Source organism: Crotalus tigris, unplaced genomic scaffold (assembly GCF_016545835.1).
Source record: "Crotalus tigris isolate CLP2741 ecotype Arizona unplaced genomic scaffold, ASM1654583v1 scf7180000024340.7048381, whole genome shotgun sequence".
Lineage (NCBI taxonomy): Eukaryota > Metazoa > Chordata > Lepidosauria > Squamata > Viperidae > Crotalus > Crotalus tigris.
In genome coordinates, this window is record NW_024100510.1 from 6,113,409 (window position 1) to 6,137,673 (window position 24,265).

General features: G+C 41.6%; 1 protein-coding gene across 2 annotated transcripts in view; it reads right to left on the bottom strand.

The window, feature by feature from the left end:
* Nucleotides 1-24,265, bottom strand: part of LOC120300349 (cytochrome P450 2K1-like) — a 57,110-nt gene that overhangs the window by 26,029 nt on the left and 6,816 nt on the right. For both annotated transcript variants that reach the window (XM_039326224.1, XM_039326223.1), the window contains exons 4-6: nt 4,374-4,534; nt 3,522-3,695; nt 2,891-3,038 (exon numbers count right to left, since the gene is read on the bottom strand). In XM_039326224.1, coding sequence (XP_039182158.1) covers nt 2,891-3,038; nt 3,522-3,695; nt 4,374-4,534 — 483 coding nt within the window. The remainder of the gene's footprint in view (nt 1-2,890; nt 3,039-3,521; nt 3,696-4,373; nt 4,535-24,265) is intronic.

Below are 24,265 nucleotides of genomic sequence, written 5' to 3' on the forward strand. Positions count from 1 at the left end.
ATACCTGATGGTCATCTGAGTTAAATTCACCCATTCCTGTCCATTTTAGTTCGCTGATTCCTAAGATGTCGATGTTCAGTCTTGTCATCTCTTTTTTGACTACGTCTAGCTTGCCTTGATTCATGGATCTTACATTCCAGGTTCCTATGGAGAAAAAATCTTTGCAGCATCGGACTTTCCTTTCACCACCAGATATATCCACAGCTGAGTGTCCTTTCGGCTTTGGCCCAGTCGCTTCATTCTTTCTGGCACTACTAGTACTAGCCCTCTGCTCTTCCCCAGTAGCATATTGGACACCTTCCGACCTGAGGGGCTCATCTTCCAGCGTCATATCTTTTTTCCTTTTAGTACTGTCCATGGGGTTTTCATGGCAAAGATACTGGAGTGGTTTGCCATTTCCTTCTCCAGTGGATCACATTTTGTCAGAACTCTCTGCTATAACCTGTCCGTCTTGGGTGGCCCTGCATGGCATAGCTTATAGCTTCATTGAGTTACGCAAGCCCCTTCGCCATGACAAGGCAGTAATCCATAAAGGGGATTTTTTACGAGACTGCAAAAACTAAAAATGGATGTAATTTGCCTCCAAGAGACACACGTTAAGAGACAACATTCCAAAATTCTAGAACAACTGAAAATTGGCAAACTTTATTTTACACTTGCATCTCAAAAGAAAAGAGGAATAGCCCTTTATATTAAAGAAAAGATGAATTCCAAACAAATTTATGCAGATGAAGAGGGGAGAATATTAATGGTGGAAATTATGGTGGATCAAAAACAGATATTGATGGTAGCAATATATGCACCTAATGATAAGCAAGAGCAATTTTATCAACAACTACACAAGAAATATTGGATTAAATTATCAAAATCTTTGTATAATGGGAGACTTTAATGCAATAGCAAATGCAACTGGATTATAAAAGCCATAAACAAGGGAAAAAAGGAGGAAATATACTACCTAAAGCATTTTTAAAAATGAAAGAAGAATTGTGTATTCAAGACATATCGAGATAAAAAAACCCAGAAAAACTATAATATACATTTTGTTCAAATAGACATACATCATGGTCTAGAATTGACATGATATGGATATCTTTTGACTTGAAAATGATAATACAAGAGGTGGAGATAGAAACTAATGTTTGGGCAGACCACAACCCAATAAAAATGATCTGGAAAGAAGCCAAGAAAAAACTAAGATGGTTTCTGAATAAATCTATATTGAAAGAAAATGAATTCTTACAACTAGCAACAAAGGAAATGGATTTTTTAAAAAAATAAACAAGAAAGAAGAAACATCTCTCCAAAATGTATGGGACATGGCCAAAGCATACTACAGAGGGCTGGCTATAACTTATGCTTCTAAAAAGAATAAAGAAAAGAAATGATTACACTTAAAGCTGAGAGAAGAACTTAAAAAATTGGAACTAGAGTTACAAATAGACCCACAAAACAAAGAAACAAATGGAGATAATAAAGCAATAAATTAAACCTTGCTGAGACGGAAATAATGTCTCAATAGATTAAGCAGACTAAACAGAATTTCTTCGAAGATGCTAATAAGCCAGGGAGATGGTTAGCATATAGACTGAAGAAAAAAAAAGAAGAAAAAAGAATGATAAATAAGCTACAAGATTCAAAAGGAGAATTACAATTCCAAAATGATGCAATGAAAAAAATCATTAAAGACTAGTATGAGACACTTTATAAGGCAGAGAAAGTTCCTAAAGAAAAAATACAGTCATACTTTAAAAAAGCAGACTTGCTAAAAATCCCGGAAAATATTTGAAATATACTAAATGGGAAAATATCAATGATGAAAATTATAGAAGCCATAAAAAGGCAAAAAACAGATAAGACTCTTGGTCCAGAAGGACTTCCTGCAGAATTTTATATAGCATTACAAGATGTATTAAGTCCGACGTTGAAAGAACTGTGTAATGAAATCTTGTTGGAGACTAAAATACCAAAGTCGTGGACTGAAGCTAATATTACTTTAATACCTAAAGAAGATACTGACCTTACACAAATAAAAAACTATAGACCAATATCACTATGGGATAGAAATATCAAATTGACTAAAGCAGTCTCATATAAAGAAAATTTGTATAAAATGTTTTACAGATGACATATGACACCAGTAAGATTAGCAAAAATACTTCAAATAATTGCTGGAAATGTAAACAAAAGTCAGGTACTTACTATCATATCTGGTGGACATGCCCTAAGCAAAAAAGTTTTAGGGTAAGATACATACATGGTTAGAAAAAATGATTAAAAGAAAGACCGAATTTAAACCAGAACTGTTTTTGTTAGGAATATTAGGATCTAACTATGAGAAGGAGAATGAATATTTAATATTGCATATACTGACAGCAGCAAGAATAGTATTTGCCCAATATTGGAAAAATGAAAACTTACCAGCTGAAGAGGTTTTAATTAAAAAAATCTTAGAATGTGCAGAAATGGATAGATTGGCTTTAGAGATTAAAGAGAAAGAAGATTCAGTTTGCTTTAGAACATGGGATAATTTTTACCAATGGTTAGGAAAACAAACTAGAGAGAAATGAATGTGATATGTTATTTTGAATATATATTAGTAACAAGAATGATATGCATTAATTAACTGATACTGTTTATGATTATTATTTATTACACTTATTGCAGTTACTTATTACTATATTAACTATTGTTAACTGAACATATGTACCCAGACAATAGTCTGTTTGCTAAAGATTGAAAATGTTATTGGGGATAACTCCAATGTTGACCCCAACCCCCTCCCAAGACCAATCCTGATCCCAACCCCACCGTAAACCTTAATCTTTATCCCGATCCTATTCTATCCCCAACCCTATAAAACTCAATACAATTTTTAAAAAGTGCTTACTCTGGATTTCTGGGTACTTCATCATTAGGAGTATGGCCCAGCGCAGAGTGTTTGCCGTTGTGTCTGTACCAGCAGCAAACAAATCATCTACAAGACTTATAAGGTTTTCATTATGGAAATATCCACCATGTGTCGTCTTCATATTCTCCTGAAGTGTACAAAGAAAATACTAGTAAGAAAGTTCAATCTTCTCACATAATGAATATTCCTAAAATCTAAGAGGACACTTCATATGTGGGTAATAGCCTCACCGAGAGCTTATGGTCACCCCAAGACTATTGGATTTCTAGAAGAAAAACTCTAAAGTCAAACAGTTATACAGAAAGAGCAAAGATTGGCACAAAGGGATTGCCCACTCCTATCCCCACTTGGACCTACTCCTCCAGACAGGAATAAATATTTTGGCATTTTTAATGGAGAGAACAATCAACCTGGGTATAGTTTTAAGCAGATGCACATTCTGAAAGTAATGAAGAGGGAATGATTAAAACTGCTTTGGAAATTTGTTTTGTTCTATATTTCTGAAAGAAAGATCTTAATCAACCTGCAGATAGTATATCTGGAGATGCATTTTTAAAATATATTTTTTAAAAAATCAGTAATAACAGACATGGATAAAATAATTCATTACCTGTCTTTGCTGAACAAGAAATGTTTCAATAAAATTTCTCTGGTCATTTTCATCAAGATCTTGGAGATATTCTATGAAGGTGGTCCGTATGAAATCATGGAGCTCTTTTTCATTCTTCATTACTGTTTTATAAGCACCAAAACAGAACCCCAACTTGGGAAACAAATTGTATAGCTGAAAGAATGATAAAAGAAAACAGATATTATGTTATGTTCCCTAAGTCTGCCCCCCCCAAAAAAAACCCAATAAGAAGCAAAATCACACGAGTGAATGAGCTTTGGATAGTCAATTTTGCTAATTCACTAAGCCCCAAATCCTATGGACTGAACCTCCACAGAGGTTTTGGAAGAGGGAGTCTATTGTCTACCATACTATTGAATGAGCTCTTAAGCTCTCATTGTGCTGATTCCCAAACAAGGAACAGGAATGCTCAATAAAAGAAACTCAACAAAAGACCGAAACAAGAGAGCTATTTAGTATATGTAAAGTTAGATAGCACTGTAAAGAGTAAAAGAATGATGTAAATGTATTTGCAGTGAAGGCTTCCACTCCTCCAATTTGAGTGTGTTCACAAGCGTTTGCAAGGAAGGGAGAGGAAGTGATGAACCATGCATTATGAGGTTGTGATGCTAAAAAGTGATTTCCATATTTGCATGAGATGTTTACATAAAACTATGTCAGGGTAGGATTTGAATCCTGATGTCATCATGTTCATGTTGTCTTTGGATGAAATCTTGCTGCAGATGCCCATGTGAAGCAACTTTGCTTTGCTTCTCAATAAAGCTTGAATGACACACATTCTGCTGCCTGTTTTTCATGACATTTTTTTTTTCAAATAAGAAATTAGGTTACCAACACAGCAGGGCTTCCCGAAAGCTGAATATTTTCCCCAATTAACTTCAGTAGTCGTAGAAATGTGGCATCTTCATATTCATAGTGTTTCCCAAATAGAATAGAAACTATAATGTTGGAAGCAGCAGCAGTCAGAATTGTTGTGATGTCAAATGGTTTTCCTAGGCAAAACAATAGATCAAAAAGAAAAAAAAACAGGATTAAATCTGTGTTTTACTACATTTATTTTCAAAATCAGCTTGCACAAATGGAGCCTTTATCATAGAAAACTATAGTTAGTGCTGATGACATTGGAAATATTTAGATTAAAAAATATGCAAAGATTTTTAAAGAGTAATTCATTTCCTCAAAGGCAGAATTGCAATACATCCATGATGGTTTTTTTGCAACTGTGGAACTGCCTGAAGATAAAACACTTGGCAAAGTTGTTGCAATCCTTCCTCATTAAATGATTGCAGTTTTAAAGATCAAATGGCTACTGAGCTTCATAAAATGAAGAAAAAAAAAGTAGGTGTATTATATGGGAGGAAATTATAACAGATTTCAGTGCAGATACTTTTGGTTGAATATACCCAATAGTTCCCAAAAGGTAGGACAAAATGATTAAGATAATATTACAGTCACTTCACACTCCCAAATCTCTGAACAGAATAGCCAAAGACTAGAATTTAACTCTGGAAGGCAGATGCATGTAGACCAGTGGTTTTCAACCTGTGGGTCGGGACCCCATTTGGGGTCAAACGACCATTTCACGGGGGTCGCCAAACAACGCAGTCCACCATTTTTCCCCCTTTTCCTTAGCTGTGCTACTCCCTTTTATTCTATTGGCTTTTGAAAGCCAGTAGAATAGACTCTATTGAATAGAGTCTAATTCTGTTGCTTTCAAAAGCCAATAGGAATTGTCCAGGCTGTCTCTGCCCTGCTGAGCCCCCAAAAGTCCCATTCTGAAAATGGTGCTGCACCAGTTGAGTAGTCCTCGACTTACGACTGGTTGGGGGTCATGGCATTAAAAAGGTTGAGAACCATTGATGTAGACTTTGATTCGTATGTATTGCTTAATAACTAGATATTGTAATTTTTTTGATCTCACTCCTTGTTTTATTGCAGCTAGTGTACCAAAAAGCAAATAGCTTTTTTAATGAGCTTGTAGATATGCAGACATGCTCAATAGATGCAAACAGGGGGCGGAGCCAGCTGTCAGAGCGGGCGATGGTGTGAATGGTTTCTCCGGCACCGCCAAATGCTTGTCCTAGGTCTGTGGGGCTCATCCGAGCTGAAAGAAGCCTCGTGGGGGTGACGGAAGGTGTGGGCGATCTGCTGCTCTGCCGTCAGTGGTGACTGGTGAAGGGTAGCAGATAAACCCGGTACCAAGTGGTTCGGGAAGAAGACGACCAAAAATGGCGGCTGAAGCTGACAGCTGGACGGAGTAAGTGAGGAAATAGCAGAATGACAGTAAATTGGATTTGACTAAATTGACTTTTCCCAAAGCTTTGTGAGCGGTTTTGGTAGATGCATCAAAAGAGAATGTGGAAAGGGGAAGCCTGGAAAGAGAGAAGCTGAAGGAGTGGAAAGATAGCGGCGATTGAAAGTGGAAGGAACAATGCCCAGAAAAGCCTGATGTGGAGGAGCCAGGCTGCCCTGATTAAAGACCTGGCGTTTTAAAAGCCATACAAAAGGACAGGAATTAACCTTCATTTAAGCTAAGAACCTTGTCTTATGGCCTCAGGCTTTTGCCTTTGTCTGCTGAGTGGATTGGCCGGCAGAAAGGTGTCTGATCTCTTTCTTTTAGTGTTTTTTTTATTCTCCCCGGAAAGAGAATAAATGATAGAAGGAACTGGAACAATATAGAGGCTGACAACTTTGGAAAGTGTTGTTGAGGAGATAGCAGGTGACTATATGGAGGTATAGAACAGTATGGTGTGAGACAGAAGAAACAAGAAAAGACAAAGGATATTAAAGAGAGATTGAAGGGTTTATTGGATTACCGTAAATGCCGGCGTATAAGGCGACTTCCGCGAGCCCTGAAATCGGCGCCAAAGATGGGGATCGTCTTATACGCCGAGTCGTCTTATACGCCGGAAATACTGGTAGTTTCCGGCGTATAAGACGACATTCTAGGAATGCGGCCTGGCTATAAAGACGGGGGTCGTCTTATACGCCGGGTCGCCTTGTACGCCGGCATTTACGGTATATAAAGAAAAAAGGAAAACGCTGGGAAAGCTTAAAGTTAACAGCTGAAACTGAACTATTAGAACCTGTACTTGTATTAGTATTATATTGATAGAGTTACGTAGATGAAATATACCAACGATATTGTTGTTGTTTAAACACCTGGAGGGGGAATAATGTAAAGGGGAGAAAGTGGAAGAACGAAAAGAGGGAAGTGGAAAGTGGATATTTTGGAAGAAGAGTAAGTGGTGGGAAAGTTTATTTAAAATGGCAAGCAATCCATAGCTAAGATTGGTGGGGGGAAAACAAACGTAACACAAGGTTCCAGCCCTATGAGCCAAAGATCATTAGATGACATGCTTCAAAGTGAATGTTCCAATTCCCTTAAAGAATTGTAGGCAATGATGCAGACAATCCAGGAAGTCATGATGAAGAACCATGAGAAAATCAAAATTGAACTAGAAGTAGTAAAGAATGTTACTGGAGAAATGAGAGAGAAGATTCAGGCAATGGACGGAAGATTTGAAGCTTTTCAGCAGCAAATCGCAAAAAATGAACAGAAGTTGCTGGCAATAGAGCAAAGATTGGATAATGAAGAAAAGAAGATGGAAGAGAGGGACAAAAATTTAACTGAGGCTAATAAAGAATTAATGACAGTGGTGATGTTATTGGAAGCGGAGAAGGCGACCCAATATCTTAGATTCCAAAATGTTATTGAGGAAAGAGGAGAAGACTTTCCAGACAAGATGGCGGGTTTGTTGGCTGGAGCTCTGGAGATTGACAAAGAAGAGATGATTGCTGGAATGGACGAGATGTACAGGGTGCAGACAAACTATGGGAGATGACATAACCTTCCCAGAGAGGTCCATGTAAAGTTTATAAAAAAGAAAATTAGAGATGAATTATTATATAGAACATGTGATGAACAGTTAGAATATGGAGGAAAACAAATTATTGTATTAAAACAGATACCAAAAAGGATGAGAGACATCTGAAAGAACTACCTCGTCCTGACGTCCAGGTTACATCAAAGCAATGTACATTTTAAATGGTTAATACCAGAGGGGCTTATTGTGACTTGGCAAGAGAAGAGATTTAGATTGGATATAGTAGAGAAAGTGGAAGACTTCTACAGGCAATATTGTGCTTCAGAGGAAGACCTGAGAGATCTTGGAGAAGAAAGAGTTGTAGTTGAAAAAAGAAGAGATATTGAACGAATGTTGGAGAAAAGAGGGACAGAGCAAAGCATGGAGGAAGTGAGAGGGGGAAGAGGTCAAGATAGGCTAGAACAACAGGGGAGAAGCTCAGAAGAGGCGAAGGAAATAAGAATTACTAGAAGCACAAAGACATGACAAGAACAGGACAATGGGAGAACAGTATAAGATTTGGTCAACAAATATTAGAGGGTTGAACGCACCAGTGAAGTGTAGGAAAGTTTTCAGTAAGCTTATTAAACTAAATGCGGACATTATCGCCTTACAGAAGGTTCACATAAAAAATGATCAAGAATATCTATTAGAACAACCTAAATTAGGTAGGCTATATATTTCATTAGATGAAAAAAAAGAGGAGTAGCTCTGTATGTTAAGCAGAAGATAATTTCAAAACAAATCTATAACAATAAAGAGGGAAGGGTCTTGATAGTTGAGGCTAAGCTGAATAAAAAAATATAATAATTGTTGCAATATATGCCCCAAATGGAGCTCAAGTATCCTTTTTTAAAAAACTTCATAATAAGCTGAGTGATATAGAAGGAGATGGTTTCTGTATAATCGGAGATTTTAATGTGATTGCAGATAAAACAAAAGACCATAAAAGTACAGAGGAAAGGAAAGGAAACAAACAAAGAAACAAACAAAAAAAAAACACTTCCCAAAATCTTTTTTGAGATTTGTACAGACCTTAGCTTACATGATGTTTGGAGGGAAAGGAATTATGATAAGAGGGAATACACATACTTTTCTAATAGACACAGATCATGGACCAGGATAGATATGCTATGGTTTACAAAAGAATTAGCCTTGGAAATTCAAGAAATTGATATCGAACCTAGCCTCTGGGCAGACCATAATCCAATAAGTCCAAGATGGACTTTCTAAAGAGCGATTCTTAAAGAAAAAGAACTTAAGGAAAGAATAGAGAAAGAGGTGCACCTTTTCTTTCAAGCGAATGACAATGAGGATATATCCTTGCAGAACATTTGGGATACGGCAAAAGCATACATGAGGGGTGTAGCAATTTCGTACATGGCCAAGAGAAACAAAGAGAAAAAACAATATAGGATGAGGCTCAAGGAAGAATACAAACAGGCCGAAACACAATTTCAGAGAGATCCTGAAAACAAAGGATTGAAAAACAAAATGGATTTAATTAAACATAAACTATGTATAGAGGATTCGGAAAAGTTAGCACAAAAATTACAGGCAGCTAAGCAAAATAACTTTGAACTTTGAAACTCGGAAGATGGCTGGTGTATAAACTAAGTAGGCAGAAAGAGAAGCAACGGATTATTAATTTGGAAGAAGAAAAAGGAGAGATTCAGGAGGAGGAGACAATAAAACGGGGAATCGCTCAAAGATACCATGAAAAACTATATAAGAGAAATGAGGGAAAAAATGCAGAAAGGATAATAGAATACTTAGAGAAGGCAGACATACTGAAGATTCTGGAGGAAATAAAATCTATGTTAAATGAGGAAATAAGAATGGCTGAAATAATCAGGGCTATAAATAAACAAAAGATCAATAAGGCGACTGGCCCAGATGGAATACTATATAAAGAACAACAAAGTGCACTCAATCAATACCTACTAGAAGTTTTCAACGCTGTATTAACCGATGCTAAAATACCTAAGTCCTGGTCAGAGGCAAATATAATATTGATTTCAAAAGAAGAAGCGGAAAAACACGGATACAAAGTTATAGATCTATATCATTATTGAATTCTGACTACAATTTTTTTGCCTCAGTAATGGTGGAGAGATTCAAAAAGTACCTAATTGATTTCATACATTTGGATCAAAATGGGTTTTTACCAAACAGACAGACTAAGCGGAATTTACCAAACAGACATTCTCGAATTTTATGAATCGCATAGTGATCGTCAAGTGGCACTTCTGTTCCTTGATGCACAGAAGGCTTTTGATAATGTCAATTGGCAATTTATGATCCAAAAACTAAAATTAATGGATGTTGGGGAACATTTTTTAAACATGATAACCGCAATATATTCCGAACAAAAGGCCCAGATCATAATAAATGGAGAGGCCACTGATAAATTCAACATACAGAAAGGTACAAGACAAGGATGTCCTCTCTCGTCGTTGTTATTTATATATACATTAGAAATTCTTGCTAGAGTAGTAAGACAAGAAGAGCAGATTAAAGGGCTTAAGATTAAGAAAGAAACATACAAACTTCAAGCTTATGCAGATGACTTAGCATTTATATTAGAAGACCCAGAACTATCAGGGCTGAAACTATTTGAAATATTGGAAGAATATGGGGATCTGGCAGGTTTGAAAATAAATAGAAACAAAACAAAGATTATAACAAAAAACATGACTAACATACAAAAAGGAAACCTCAAGGCAAAATTAGGTATACAAGTAGTTTCCAAATTAAAATATCTAGGGATAGTTATTTCAGCACGCTGCTTATCAATTAAAGAAGACAATTATGGCAAATTGGTAAAGAATATAAAAGTAGATTTAGACCGCTGGAAAAATTTAAATCTCTCATTACTTGGGAGAATTGCTGCAGTGAAAATGAACATCTTACCTAAAATGATATTTCTGTTTCAGACTATCCCAATTCAATTATTAGACAAAAAATTTTTCAAGGAGCTGAATAAATTAACCTTAGAATTTGTGTGGTAGGGTAAGAAGGCAAGAATAAAATTAAAGGCATTACAGGATGCCAAAGAGAGTTGAGGTTTAGGTTTCCCAGATTGGGAGCTATATTACCAAGCAGTGGCCCTAACATGGATTAGACACTGGATAACCTTAGAAAATAAAAGATGTTTACAGCAGAGTTGGCATGCTCACATATGGATGGGGCAAAGCAGAAACCACCAATATTTTTTAAGACATAAGGTTCGGCAAGAATTAATAAAAATATTACACAAAAGTTCTGGCTTGGCTATCGCCATTGGAGGCAATCACGTATCCCAATTTGAATAGGAAAGACAAGGCTATTATATATAAAGACATCTTGACAGAAGAAGGTTACTTAAAACAAAAACAAGAGTTAAAACAACAAGGAATAGACATGGAGTGGTGGTCTTATCTCCAGATACAAGCAAGATACATAAAGGATAAGCAAGAACGGGGTATTAACAGACAAGATACGGGGTTAAATAAAATACTACTAGGCCCGGAGAAAAAACAAATAAAGAATATTTATAAAAACCTGTTGGAACATAAGCTATATGAGGAGCAGGTTAAAGAAACAATGGTGACGTAGGCAATAGATCTAGGATATAATATAAAAATCGATCAATGGCAGCAAGTATGGGAGCGAAATAACAAAATCACATTGGCAACATCATATAAAGAAAACCTGTATAAGATGGTTTACAGATGGCATCTCCCTCTGGCCAGATTAGCCAAAATGTATAACGGATATTCATCTATATGTTGGAAATATAAAAAAGAAAAGGGCACCTTTTTTCATGTATGGTGGACATGTAGAGAAGCACAGGTGTATTGGCGTATGGTCTGGGAATAGGCAATAGAAATGACTAGGCAAAACATTCAACACAAACCTGAGACATTACTATTAGGAGTACTAGAGAAAAATGTAAATAAAGAGGACACATATTTAATTATTCACGTGGTTACGGTGGCAAGGATACTATTTGCTCAAAAGTGGAAAGCAATGGAAGTACTGAGTGAGGAAGTACTAATAAAGAAAAGTATGTATTGTGTAGAACTAGATAGGATAACTAAAAGATTAAAAAATCAGGAAGAAACAGAATGTTATCTTATATGGAATAATTTTATAGATGAAGGGAAAAAAATCGAGGTCACAAATAAAGAGATAAGTTAAGATAGAGACCAGAAATGTATAGTTTGTATATAGATATATTATATGTAATTAATGTACAACATGGACTGAGATGTCAGTCAAAGATGATTTACCATGTTCAATGTTTTTAATCCTTTTTTTCTTTGTACTCAATAAAAACTTTATTAAAAAAAAATGCAAACTCATTTGGCAGTTTGGTGGAGAATTTTTAGTTCTTCAGCATGATTGGATGGAGAATCCACGGATGGGTTGTCTTAATCTTCCTGCTCCAATAAGACTAAGTCTGAAGCATAGGACTGCCTCTGCTGTGCCATTTGCACCTCATTTTAGATTTAGTCTCTTTGCTCTAAGGACGCGTTTTTCTTCAGCTCCTGGAGCAGAAGATTACAGTAGTTATTCTTATTCCTTTCCCTTTTGATTTATATTATTCTGATCATCCTTGGAGATAAAGCTAGTTTTTTCTTGTCCAGGACTGCCTGCTCGGCCAGGCTGGCAGGCTGCACACATTCTTACGTGCCCTCTTCTTTCAATTACGATCCCCCAGAGGCTTTACTCACCTTCCTGAGGACTTCAGCACTGAAGCTTTGAATTGCCACTGAGGCAATCCCCACCAGCCAGCTGATTGTCGGAGGCTTCCGATTACGAAGGCAAGCTCTCCTGATCTCCAGTGAATCCAGAGGCGAGGGTAAGCTCCGCTGATTGTCGGGGGGATCCGCAAGCGGGCGACGGACTTCGCACAGGCCTAGAGGGATCCTTTCAAGGACCCTCGGCCACACCGGTCATCAGAGTGAAGGGGGGGATCTGCAAGCGAAGTGCAGGATTTACTCAGGCCTGGAGGCCTCGCTTAGAGACCTCGGCCTCTCCGGAACATTGTGAGTTGACTGCTGCCTCTTCTAATATTACTGCCACCCAGCTGATCAGCGCAATTGCCTTCAGCCTGCAATAGGAGTCCAGGCGTTTCCTCGGAACGAGGGCTCGTTGCAATTGAGTGCCTTAGGCCTCATAGGCCTCTGCTAGGTAGCTCGCTACCTCTGAGGCTTCCCTAATGGAAATTTTGGAGTGCATACAGTTGCGGCCGCCATTTTGAGTCAGTTGCGGCTGCCATTTTGAGTCAGCAACCATTACTTAACTGCTTGCAGAACATTCTAAATGGCAATTCTGGTGCACGTGGAGCTTCGGCCACCATTTTGAGTAACTGTTGTGGCTTCCATTTGAATCAGCCACCATTGCTTCACTGACTGCAAACATTCCGGCTGAACTTGGGGAGGGCAAGCTCGTTCCATAAGGATGCATTGCCTATCAATTGACCCCCACTGCCCCCCCTCCCCTGGGCCTGACTGTCATCTGACTGCGCTCCTTCAGCGAAATTGCAACGCTGAGGGGGGCACTTTTCACTGAAGCTGAGCCCTCAGAGAGCCTTATAGCAGCTCACCATGGCAGAAAAATCTTCCATTGAACCCGCCAAAAGGAAGCACACTACGGGGGGGGGGGAGAGAAGTGTCTCAAAACAAGCCAAATCAAACAAGGAGACCACCATATATTGGAGGGGGAATCCCACAGATTGAGGTCAGTCTCCCCAGGCCAGACAGGCACCAGCACAGTAGGAAGGTCCATCTTTGAGCCCCTTTCCTCACACTGTGCCTCGGCCCCAGGGGCCTGGTCTCCCCCCAGGGGAAGTTCCCAAACTGATTTAGGCATCGCAAGGGCAGTTCCAGGGGCACAGGGGGCAACCGGTCAGGACACTGTTCCATTGGGACCTCAGGCTACCTTCACCCCCACTGCAGAGGGCCTCCACTCTCCCGAAGCTCAAGCATTGAGTTCTGAGCAGCTTCAGACCATGATAGCCCTAGCTGTGGCTCAGTTCATGGCCTCTTCTGCTACACAGCCACTCACAGTACCCCCACAGTCCCTACCTCACTCCCAATCACCAGGTCTCATTGATGATGACTCATCTGACTCAGAATCAGCAGGTGCCGAACCATCAGGCCTGATCATGTCAGATGATGAAGGTATTTCTCCATCTGACCCTGTTCCTCCTGTCGGTCTCTTTGACCACTCCCTTTTTAACTCTTTATTGCTCAAGGTCTGCACAACTGCCAATCTTACTCAGGAACAGGAGAACCCACCTACAACTTCATCCAAGGGCCCTAATCCCCTATATGCTGAACCGGTGGTCTCTCAAAATCATATTCCCTGCCCTCCATTTTTTCTTAACACAGTACAGAAGCAATGGCACAATTTAGGATCTGTTTCCAATCCTGGAGCCATAGAAAAAATCTTGTTCAATGTGGCTCCTTCCCTGGCCTCCTTATTGGAAATTCCTCAGGTTGATGAACTTCTAAATTCACTGTTCCCCAATGCTAGCATTCCAGGGGACATAAACGAGGCACTTAAGGCAGAGGATAAAAAAATTGAGGCTGCCTTACGTAGGTCCCATCTGGCATCAGCCTGGGCAACCAAGGCATCAATATCCATGGCCTTCTTTGCCCGGGCCTCAGTCCTATGGCTACGTGAACTCCAGGACATGATTCCTCCAGACCAGATCAGAGTTCATCAAAATCTGGGTAAGTTGATGGCTGCATCCCAGTATCTGGCTGACGCCTCCTTATACACGGCCAGATACACTGCTCAGACCATCGCTGCGGATATTTCAGCATGCAGACTTCTGTGGCTCAGGAAATGGCGTGCAGACACCAAGGCCAAGTGGCGTCTCACCTCTAAACCTTATACAGGTGGACATCTTTTTGAGTAAGGCCCTCGATCCTTACCTAGTAGAAGGTAAGGATAAATGCAAGACTCTTGTTAACACAAGAAAAGGAGATAAGCATTTGGGGGCCGGTCTATCGCAGGGCAGTTACCATAGGCAGCCCTTTCAGCCAGCTTCATCCTGGGACTGGGCCCAGACATCTCGCACTTCCCTTAGACTTAAAAGGTCTAAACTTTTACCTGATGTATAGGAAGTTTAAGATGCAGTCACTGCAGTCAATCTGGCCAGCATCAGACAAGGGGACTTCCTTAATCAATAGACCTGACTGAGGCATATTTGCATATTCCTATTCCTCCTGACCACCGCAAATTCCTCAGGTTCAGCTATGCCCAATGCCACTACCAGTACAGAGCCTTACCATTTGGCCTCTCTTCAGCACCTAGAGTATTCACAAAGGTACTGGCGGTGCTGGCAGCCCACCTTAGACAACTTCCAATCAGGTTCAATGCTACCTAGATGCTATATTAATACAGTCATCCTCATTCCAGAGTGCTCAGTCAGACCTCACCTTAGCCATCAAGACATTTCAGGAGCACGGGTTTTCTGTAAATTTCCAGAAAAGCCATACCGTACCAACAACCCGGCTCCTCCATCTGGGTGCCATTATAGACACAAACGATTGTATGGTCTACTTATCACAGGACCGATGGGACTCCATTCAGGCCCTTGTACGTCGGATCCGAAGGGACAAGGTAGTCACATTGGCCTTGTTATCACAGCTCCTGGGGAAGATGGTGTCCTGCGTGCAAATTGTGCCATGGTCACATCTCCATGCCAGAGAATTACAGTGGCTTTTCCTTCCATTTCAGAGGCTTCACACCAGCGCATCCCACCAGAAGGTCCGAGTTCCGCGGTTGGCGTTGAACTCCCTTCATTGGTGGGACTCCCCAGCGTTGTCACGAGGAACAGAATTCAAAGAGCCAGCCAGGATCACTCTCACCACGGACGCCAGCCTATTTTGGTGGGGGGCACACCTCCAGTCACACTGGGCTCAAGGTCGGTGGTCCAAAAAGGATCTAAAAAACAATATAAACTGGATGGAACTCAGAGCCATACATATGGCCCTAAAGAAATTCAGCAGGGTTGGCATGTCCTAGTTCTTACCGACAACATTGCAGCCAAGGCCCATGTCAAGACAGGGGGGAACAAGGTCCATGTCTCTCATGCAGGAGGCCCAGTTGCTGGGGTCTTGGGTGGAATTGAATCTTGCTTCCATCAGGGCACAGCACATATCCGGAGTGACCAATCAACAGGCGGACTCACTGAACAGAGCCACTGTGGACCATGCCGAATGGCAAGTGGACCTGAAAGTGTTCAGAGAGATCGTGGACAGGTTTGGTTCCCCAACCTTAGATCTTTTTGCCTCCCCAACCAACTCCCAACTCCCGAGATTCCTTTCCAGGTTCCTGTCTCTGTCAGCAGAAGGGACAGATGCCTCCGCAGTCCCTGGCCCAGGGAACTGCTCTATGCCTTCTCTCTCTTACCACTTCTTCCCACCACAATCCTGAAGATTCTTCACGAATGGGCAGAGGTCCTCCTGGTTGCACAACTTGGCCGAGACGTCCATGGTTTGCTGACTTGATGGAGCTCTCCATCTCCCCTCTGTGGAGGATCCCAGCAGGTTGTATCTCCTCATTCAGGGGGAACTACATCATCCGGACCCTCAGTGGCTCCAGTTAACCATTTGGCACTTGAGAGGCGGGCCTTAGGCCGAGACTTATATTTGTCAAGGGTCACAGCCATGATTCAACAATCCAGGCGACCCTCGACGAATAGAATATATGATGCCACCTGGAGGAGTTTCTGTAATTGGTGTTCAGATCACAGAATTGACCTCTTGGCTATCTCCGTGCCGATTATATTGGAGTTCCTGATGGATGGGCTGGACAAGGGGCTTTCCACAAACACCATCCATAGACAGGTAGTAGCACTTGCCACGGTAATTACTTGTGGCAATGACGTTCCCCTGACACATCACCCCATGGTGCGCTCCTTCCTAAAGGGAGCAAACAATGCCAGGCCACCGACTATATACCGATATCCCTCGTGGGATCTTCACCAGGTTTTATAGGCACTCGTTTCTTTGTCATTTGAGCCTATTGACACTTGTTTGTTTAAACAGTTATTGATGAAAGTGGCATTCCTTGTTGCTGTAACTTCGGCCAGAAGAATTTCTGAGCTGGCTGCTCTTTCAGTGCGAAAAGACCTGTGTATTTTCCATAATGACAGGGTAACCCTTAGACTAGACCCCTCCTTTGTGCCCAAGGTAAATTTCTTGTACCATAAATCACAAGAAATAATTTTACCGGACTTCTGTCCTAACCCATCCAATGACATAGAGATGCAGTGGAACAAGCTGGACGTGCGCAGGGCCCTGCATTGTTACATACAGAGAACCTCATCCTTCCGCAAATCTGAGGCTCTGTTTGTGTCCTTTCACCCTTCGTCTTTAGGACAAAAGGTTTCTTCATCCACAATAGACAGATGGATTAGAGCTTGTATTTCTCTGGCATACCAGACTCAGTCACTGCAAGCTCCTAGACATATCATGGCCCATTCCACCCAGGGCGCAGTTACTTCAGCTGTTTGAGCGACCCAGGCTTCCATAGAGGAGATTTGTAGAGCAGTGACATGGTCCTCACCCTCTCCCTTTGTCCGTCACTATAAGATGGACAAATATGCCTCCTCTACTGCTTCATTTGGTCTCAGGGTATTAAAACACGCATTAACATCTGACAGGACCCAGGCCCAAACTGCTTCCCCCCTCGTAGGGACACAGGGCGTTGGTATGTCCCATCTGTGGATTCTTTATCCAATCATGCTGGAGAGGGGGCATTGTCTTACCTGAACGCCTTTTCTCAGCAAGATGATGGAGAATCCACTCCCTCCCATTAAGGTCAGTTGGCCCTGGTTCCGATATCAGGAAAGCAGACGCGTCGGACTAAAGTCTGAGTATCGCCTTAGTCTAAACTGGGATGCAAATGGCACAGCAGAGGCGGTCCTACGCTTCAGACTTAGTCTTATTGGAGCAGGAAGATTAAGACAACCCATCCGTGGATTCTCCATCATCATGCTGAGAAAAGGCGTTCAGGTAAGACAATGCCCCTTTTTTAGATCAATGTTCCCAACCTCTCTGCTTGGTGGCCAGCAGGGGGAGGGGGAGTAGAGTTGTGTGCACGCTCACTTGTTCACCCACCACTCATGCAGCCCAGTTCTGAACTGGGGATTGGGGACTCCTCTTCTGGATTATTTTTTTTTAATCACAGGCGCCTCTTATTTGTTTTTCCTCAACTCAATTTTATCCATATCATTTCTGGGTTACAAAAATGCAGAGAAACTGCATAAAAATGCCAATGATGAGAATTTTGTGAATCTATGTGTTCTGTTCTGTGCATTGGTAAGGCATTGAAATGAGGCAGGAGTAACAACAGGTGCTTCTTTACTCAACTCCAACAGAACAACACAAAAATGGTGCTGATCCCTTTTATACCCTTTTGCAGGGAACAGCATCAGCCAATAAATGCAACATATTTTCCCGCTTTGCACATGCGCAATAGGCTGGAGACAGCCTGTCTGGCCCGGGCAGGCCATGTGGTCTGCCCGGGTCTCTCTGCAGCTTCCTGCACCTGCTCTGTCAATCACAGGCCCAGGACATAACACCCCTCCCCTCTTGGTTAAAAAAAATAGATACTACTATTTCATCTACTACAAGTCACTCTCCATAGCATACTTAATACTTTACATATCACAGTACACTTTTGAGTATGTTTTGATTTCTAGGGAAATACTAGGCCTGCCCGCTTACTGACAGGAACCTTGCATAATCTTGTAAGAACTTTGGAAGGCCTGCAAGTGCCCGGTCTGTAAGCTCGCCTGCCAGGCTCAGCAGACTGGGACTTTGAGACCCATTTGAGGTGGGCGAACCCGGAACTTGCTGGCTGGCCTAGTCCGGTAGGCCCAACCCTTTGTCCATTTGACTTCGGCTGGATCTTTCTGGTAAGCCCAGACCAGAGTTCCTCAGTGGGGTGGAATTTCCCAGATTAGTGAGGGACCCCAGTTGGGAACACTGTCCCATAGGCACAAGGCCTGAGGTAGGTGTGGCATAAAAAGCCGATTATGTGCAATGTCCCATTGACCCAGTGCCAGAATCAGGAGCCGCCTCATTGGCAAAACCCCTATTTGGAGAGTGTAAACCCCCGCTTTCGCAGAGATACTGAGATCCACAATCATGATCATGGTCCTCCCCCCGCCCAAGAGCAGAGTCAGGAACGGAAGGGTGACTAGGTAGACTCCATCACAGCTGGTCAATGTGCCAACGCAGCACGTGACCATCTTCCAAGGCCATTTCATATGATAGTGACCCAGTGACTTTGTAGACCACTGCTGTTACCCAAAGATGTTCAGGTCCATAGTTCCTTGCCTAACCTGGATCGTCCACCTGTAGTCTCCTCGGTGCCTGCAGCTATGACACCTGTGAAGCCACTCAGTCTGAGTGCAATCTGTCTAATTTGGTAATAAGATGGCAACCCCAGCAGAGTTCAGCTGGGCTCTTGCCTGTAGCTGTGCAAGGTATGGTGCGGTGGCAAAGGAGAAAATCAGCTAACCTGTGGTGCCAGCTCCCATGAGTGAGCCTCTTCAAGGCGTCTTTGGTGGTGCACACCATGCACTCAGCTTGGCCATTAGAAGCTGGATGAAAGGGTGCCAAAGTAGCATGACAAATCATGTTGGCTTTCAGGAAGGCCTGGAACTCCAAAGAGGTGAATTGAGGTCCGTTGTTAGAGACAAGAACATCTGGGAGCCCGTGAGAGGTGAAGATTCCCCTGGATGGTCCTGGCAGTAGTTGTGGTGAACACTGGAACAACCTCTAGCCATTTAGAGTGATTGTCCACAATGAGGAAAAATTGCCCCTGAAAGGGGCCAACGTAGTCAATATGAACCCTCGACCAAGGAGTATGTGTGTCCTCCCATTTATGCACCGGAGTCTATGGCATTTCAGGCCTTGGCTGTTGGCAAATGTGGCACCCATGGACCTGGGTCTCAATCTCTTTATCAAGCCCAGGCCATCAGAGATAGCTGTGCACAAGCACCTTCATCCGGACTATTCCCAGATGTCCCTCATGCAGAGACTGCAAGACTCTAGTCCTCAATGAGGCTGGGATCACTACCCTTCTACCCCATAGGACACAACCCTTAAAGGTGGATAGCTCATGCTTCCTTTTCCAGAAATTCTGGAAATTGGTGCCAGGACACGTGTCAGGCCACTTCCATGGAGACTGTTTGTCCAAGAGCTGGTATAACAGCTCTGCCACTGTGGCCTTGTGGGGGAGAAAGGAATGGTAAAAGTTTAGAAGTCCAATGAAGGCTTGAAGCTCGCTCTTCAACTTGGGACTAGGGGGCTACTGAATCCCTTTGAGCTTAGATTCAGCAGGATGGATGCCTTCAGCATCTATGTGAAACCCCAGGAATTCAGTGGAAGTTACTCCAATTTTGCATTTTTCCTGATTAAGCTTCATGCCTGCTTTGCGGAAACATAGCAAAATGGACTGAAGCCCTTCAGATAGATTTTCAATTGATTCCCCTGTGATGAGGACATCATTGAAATATGGGCAAACTCCCATAATGTTATGAAGCATTCACTCCATCATGCTTTGGAAAATGCCAAACATTAAACCCGTTTTCTGACTTTGAAAGCTCCCTGGTGTGTTACAATCGTCTGGGCTTCTGCCATTGCATCATCAACCAGTAGCTGTTGATAGGCCTGGGCCAAATCAAGTTTAGCAAAAACTCGGCCTCCTTTAAGTGAGGCCAAAATGTGGCTCACCACAGGCACCGGATAAGAGTGCTGTTGTAATGCTTTGTTTAGCGTGCATTTATAGTCAGCACAAATACGGACTTCCCTGTTGGCCTTGAGTGGCATGACTATGGGTGTTTCCCATGGATTGCTATCCACAGGTTCCAAAATACCTTGCTGTAGCAGTTTATCCAACTCAGCATTGATCTTTTGCTTAAGCGCAAAAGGCACTCGACAAGGCTTAATCCTAATCGTTGCAATGCAGGGGTCTAGCCATAAAGCAATTGTAGGCCCCTTGTACGATGCTAATTCTGGGTTGAACACGTCAGCAAACTCCTTGCTAACTTCTGCAAGACCTGTTGTTTGTAAACTGTGTAGGCCAGTCACCTGAATTCCAAGTGCCTCGAACCAATCGAATCCAATTAGACTTGTGCAGTCACCCTCAATCACAACAACGTCCAAAAACCCTTCAAAATTCCTACACTGCACTCTGAGTGTGGCCTCCCCTTTCACACTGACTTGGGAATTCTGGAAGTCTGTTAGGATAAGATTTGACGGCCTGAGTTTAACTCTCTGGCCGCTTCTACAGCAGATCTGCTTGAGGGTGTTCTAGGAAATGATTGACAGAGCTGAACCCATGTCCAGCTCCATCATTAAGGGGACCCCCTGCAATTTGACATCAATACGCATGTGGAGGAATTTGCACGTGCAGCAAACTGCCATGCATTGCCCCCCACAAACCTCATAACCTTTTGATACCCTTTGTCCCAAGGAAGCAGCCAAAAGATCACCCCCTTTTTGACTTAATATCTTACCTACCTAAATAATAAGTTCCCCCTTATCTCTTCCTGTCTTTATCTCTTCTTGTCTTTATCAGTTCTTTCTCCTTTCCTAATTTACCTGTATTTGTTTTACCTGCTCTCAACAGGTAATGTGTTACTAGAAAATAATTGCTTATATGAAGGAATTTTTCAATTACTTTATGTCAACAGCTAAAGATTAAACTTCTAAATGTAAAATGTCAGCAGTTAATGGTAAAGCCTATGTATGTAAAAAGTATATAAGAAACAATAAACTCAGAGTTTGTCAAGCTGTGTGAAGATGTGTCATGCAGCTTCAAACCTCTGCCCAAGACATGCCTGAGTCTTTTTCTTAGTATCGTTACATATGCAGCTTCTTCTTCAATGGCTGGTGGGCCCTTGTTCTCAATACACTCCTTTGGGATGCACAAAAATCCACCCTATTTTGGCTGGGGACCCTGATACTTTTCCAAGACAATTCTTCTGATGGATGGTCTTTCTTGTGCCCCAAACAGATGGCGGCTATGTGGTCTTGCGGCCATATGCCCGGCAAGTAGCAGAGTGAAAATGGCAGTTAAAGCGCTTGTGGCACCTCCACATCCGAAACACTGAGGGAATGGAACTGTCTTGTCAGACCCCTTGTCAGCTTGTTCTTGGGACCTTCTCTCTGATGGCTGCTGCAGATGATTGACCTCCTTTTCGGAATCCAGTTTGGATATCTCTTGAGCAACCTCTTGATGGACTGAGCCCGAACACATAGGATTCTTGGAAAGGCCTTAACAGCTCCTCCTGCTGCTTTTTCAGCCTTGATCTCCCTTAGGGCATCTTGGAAGGAAATGTCTTCTTTTGTGAAAATCTTTTTGCTGCAGTTCTCTTCTCCTCAAACCACAAACTAGCCGATCTCATAACCGTTCATCCAAGTCTTTGAACTCACAGGGCCTTGCAGCTTGACACAGGGCAGCAATAAAGTCCGCAGCAGACTCACCGGGATATTGGTCCCGCTGTTCAAATGCATGATGCCCTGCAATCACTGATAGCTTCGGTTCAAAATGTTCCTTTAACATTTTCTTCAGTTCTGCATAAGCGATGGATTCCAAAGGTGCTGGGCAACCAAGTTTTCAGCAATGTCAAAGACACAAAGTGACTTCCGGTGGATTTTGCGCGCGCGATGGCGGCTACTTTGTAGCCGTCCTCCTGGGCAAGTGTAAGAACCGCTATGAACAGCAGACATCAGCTGTTCAGCAGTTCAAAATCCCCCTCCCGGGCAAAGGGGGGGCAGAGAGTGTCTGAATAGTGGTAGAGCCTCTTTTGCACCCCCCAAATTTTTTTGGGGGGGGGGGGTGAAAGGAATGCTCCCACGGAGTTCAGACTTGTCTCCGCTTCCCAGCTGTTTTTGTCCTCAGGGACAAAACGAGCCGCTGCAAACACCTCCATGATTAAAGAGAACTGGTGAGTTTTTTTTTTAAACGGACAGAGCTGAGTAGAGGATTTGGTTTTTGCTTTCTTTGATTTATTTGGATTTTAAGTTTTAAGACTTGTTTCTATTTTTATTCTCTCTTTTTATTTTATTTTTTTTCTTTGTTGAAAGGGAAAGTAAAATGGCGATCGGCAAACCTCTCGGTGTTTTTTTTTTCGGAAGTTAGAATGCTGACAGGCAGGCTTTTTGGTGCTTATTTTTTTTTTCCCTTTCCTTTTTCCTTTTCTATTTTCTTATGATTGGAATGGACTGTTAGAATTATTATTTTTGTAATGACCTTCTTTGGAGGGAGTTATGATTTTTGAAGGAATTCTTATAAAAAAATTTTTTAAGAAGGATTAAAGGCTTTTTTTTTAAGATGGCCCCAAAGCGTCTAGGGATTTCTACAGCTTCTAAATCAATAGTTCCACCCTCTTCTGGGGGTCAGCTAACAACTATGAAGGATTTGCAAGATATGATGGGAGATGTTATAACTCAAATTAGGGCAGAAATGAAAAAGGGTTTAGAGGAAAATAATAAGATCTTGAGATCTTGTTTTGGCTTTAAAAGGAGTTGCTTCTGTTCTTGAAAAGGTGAACTCCCATGTGGAAGAGGTAGATGAGAAAGTGGAGATAATGGAGGGGAAAATTGAAAGTATGGAAAAAGAAATGGAAAATGAGATTCTTATGCTTCAATATGGATAAATGGAATATGCTTTAAGAATCAGGGGCTTGGGAGAGTCTCTCCAAGGAGATTTGAAAGAGATAGTTGCAAAGGATTTTGCATTGATTTTGAACAAAGAAAAAGAGGGAATACTTAGTGAAATTGAAAAATTATTTAGGGTTAATTCTGTGGTGGCAACACAAAAGAATTTGCCAAGAGATGTGGTAATTTACTTTGGCAAAAGATCTTTACGCAATGAAATTGTACAAGCTTATTATAAGAAGAGATTTCAAATTGCTTCACAAGACGTTATAATCTTTAAGGAGATCCCATCCAAAATTTTAAGAAGAAGAAAGGAGTTTGCTTTTCTAGCAAATGAACTTAAAAAGAGAAAAATTCTATTGAGATGGAATGTCCCGACTGGAATGGTGGTGAATTATCTGGGGACATGTTATAGACTTAATACTGTTTCTCAAGCAAAAGATTTTTATATTTCGGTCTTGGGAGTATGCGCATCGCCATCTATTAAGCTACAGTTTGAAGAGCCTATATTTATGAAAATTGGGGAACCCCTGCTTGAGAGGCCCCAACAAGTTCAGGTTGAGGAGCAGAAGACAACTTGTGCAGCATACAATTGTAAAGAAAAGCAGCAACAGAAGAAAGCTAAGGAGGTTTCATATTCAGTGGTTTCTGAATTCCTGGGAGAAGTTAGACCTATAAAGCCTTCGGAGCAATCTTCAAGGGTGGAACTGCTGTCTGAAATGGAAATTGGGAAGGCTCCGGAGTCGTTGAGAGATTCAGGAATTTTGGAGCAACAGAACAAGGTTAAGGAGGTTTCATATTCAGTGGTTTCTGAATCTCTGGGAGAAGCTAGATCTACAAAGCCTTTGGAGCAATCTTCAAGGGTGGAATTGCTGTCTGAAATGGAAATTGGGAAGGCCCCGGAGTCGTTGGGAGATTCAGGAATTTTGGAGCAGTCTTCTAAGGCAGAATTTGCAGCATTTCTCTTGAGTATGATACGAGGATCGATGACAATGGATAACTGAGACTGATAATAATGACACTAGTATAATTGAGATTGATAAGGACGGAGTTTCTTATGGATGGAATTTGTTATTGGTGAAGATTGAAATGTTTAATGTGTTTATTGTAGATAGATGTATAAGGGAATTTTAAAGTTTCAAGTTTTAAATTTGTGTTCTGGAGGGAGTTTATAAAG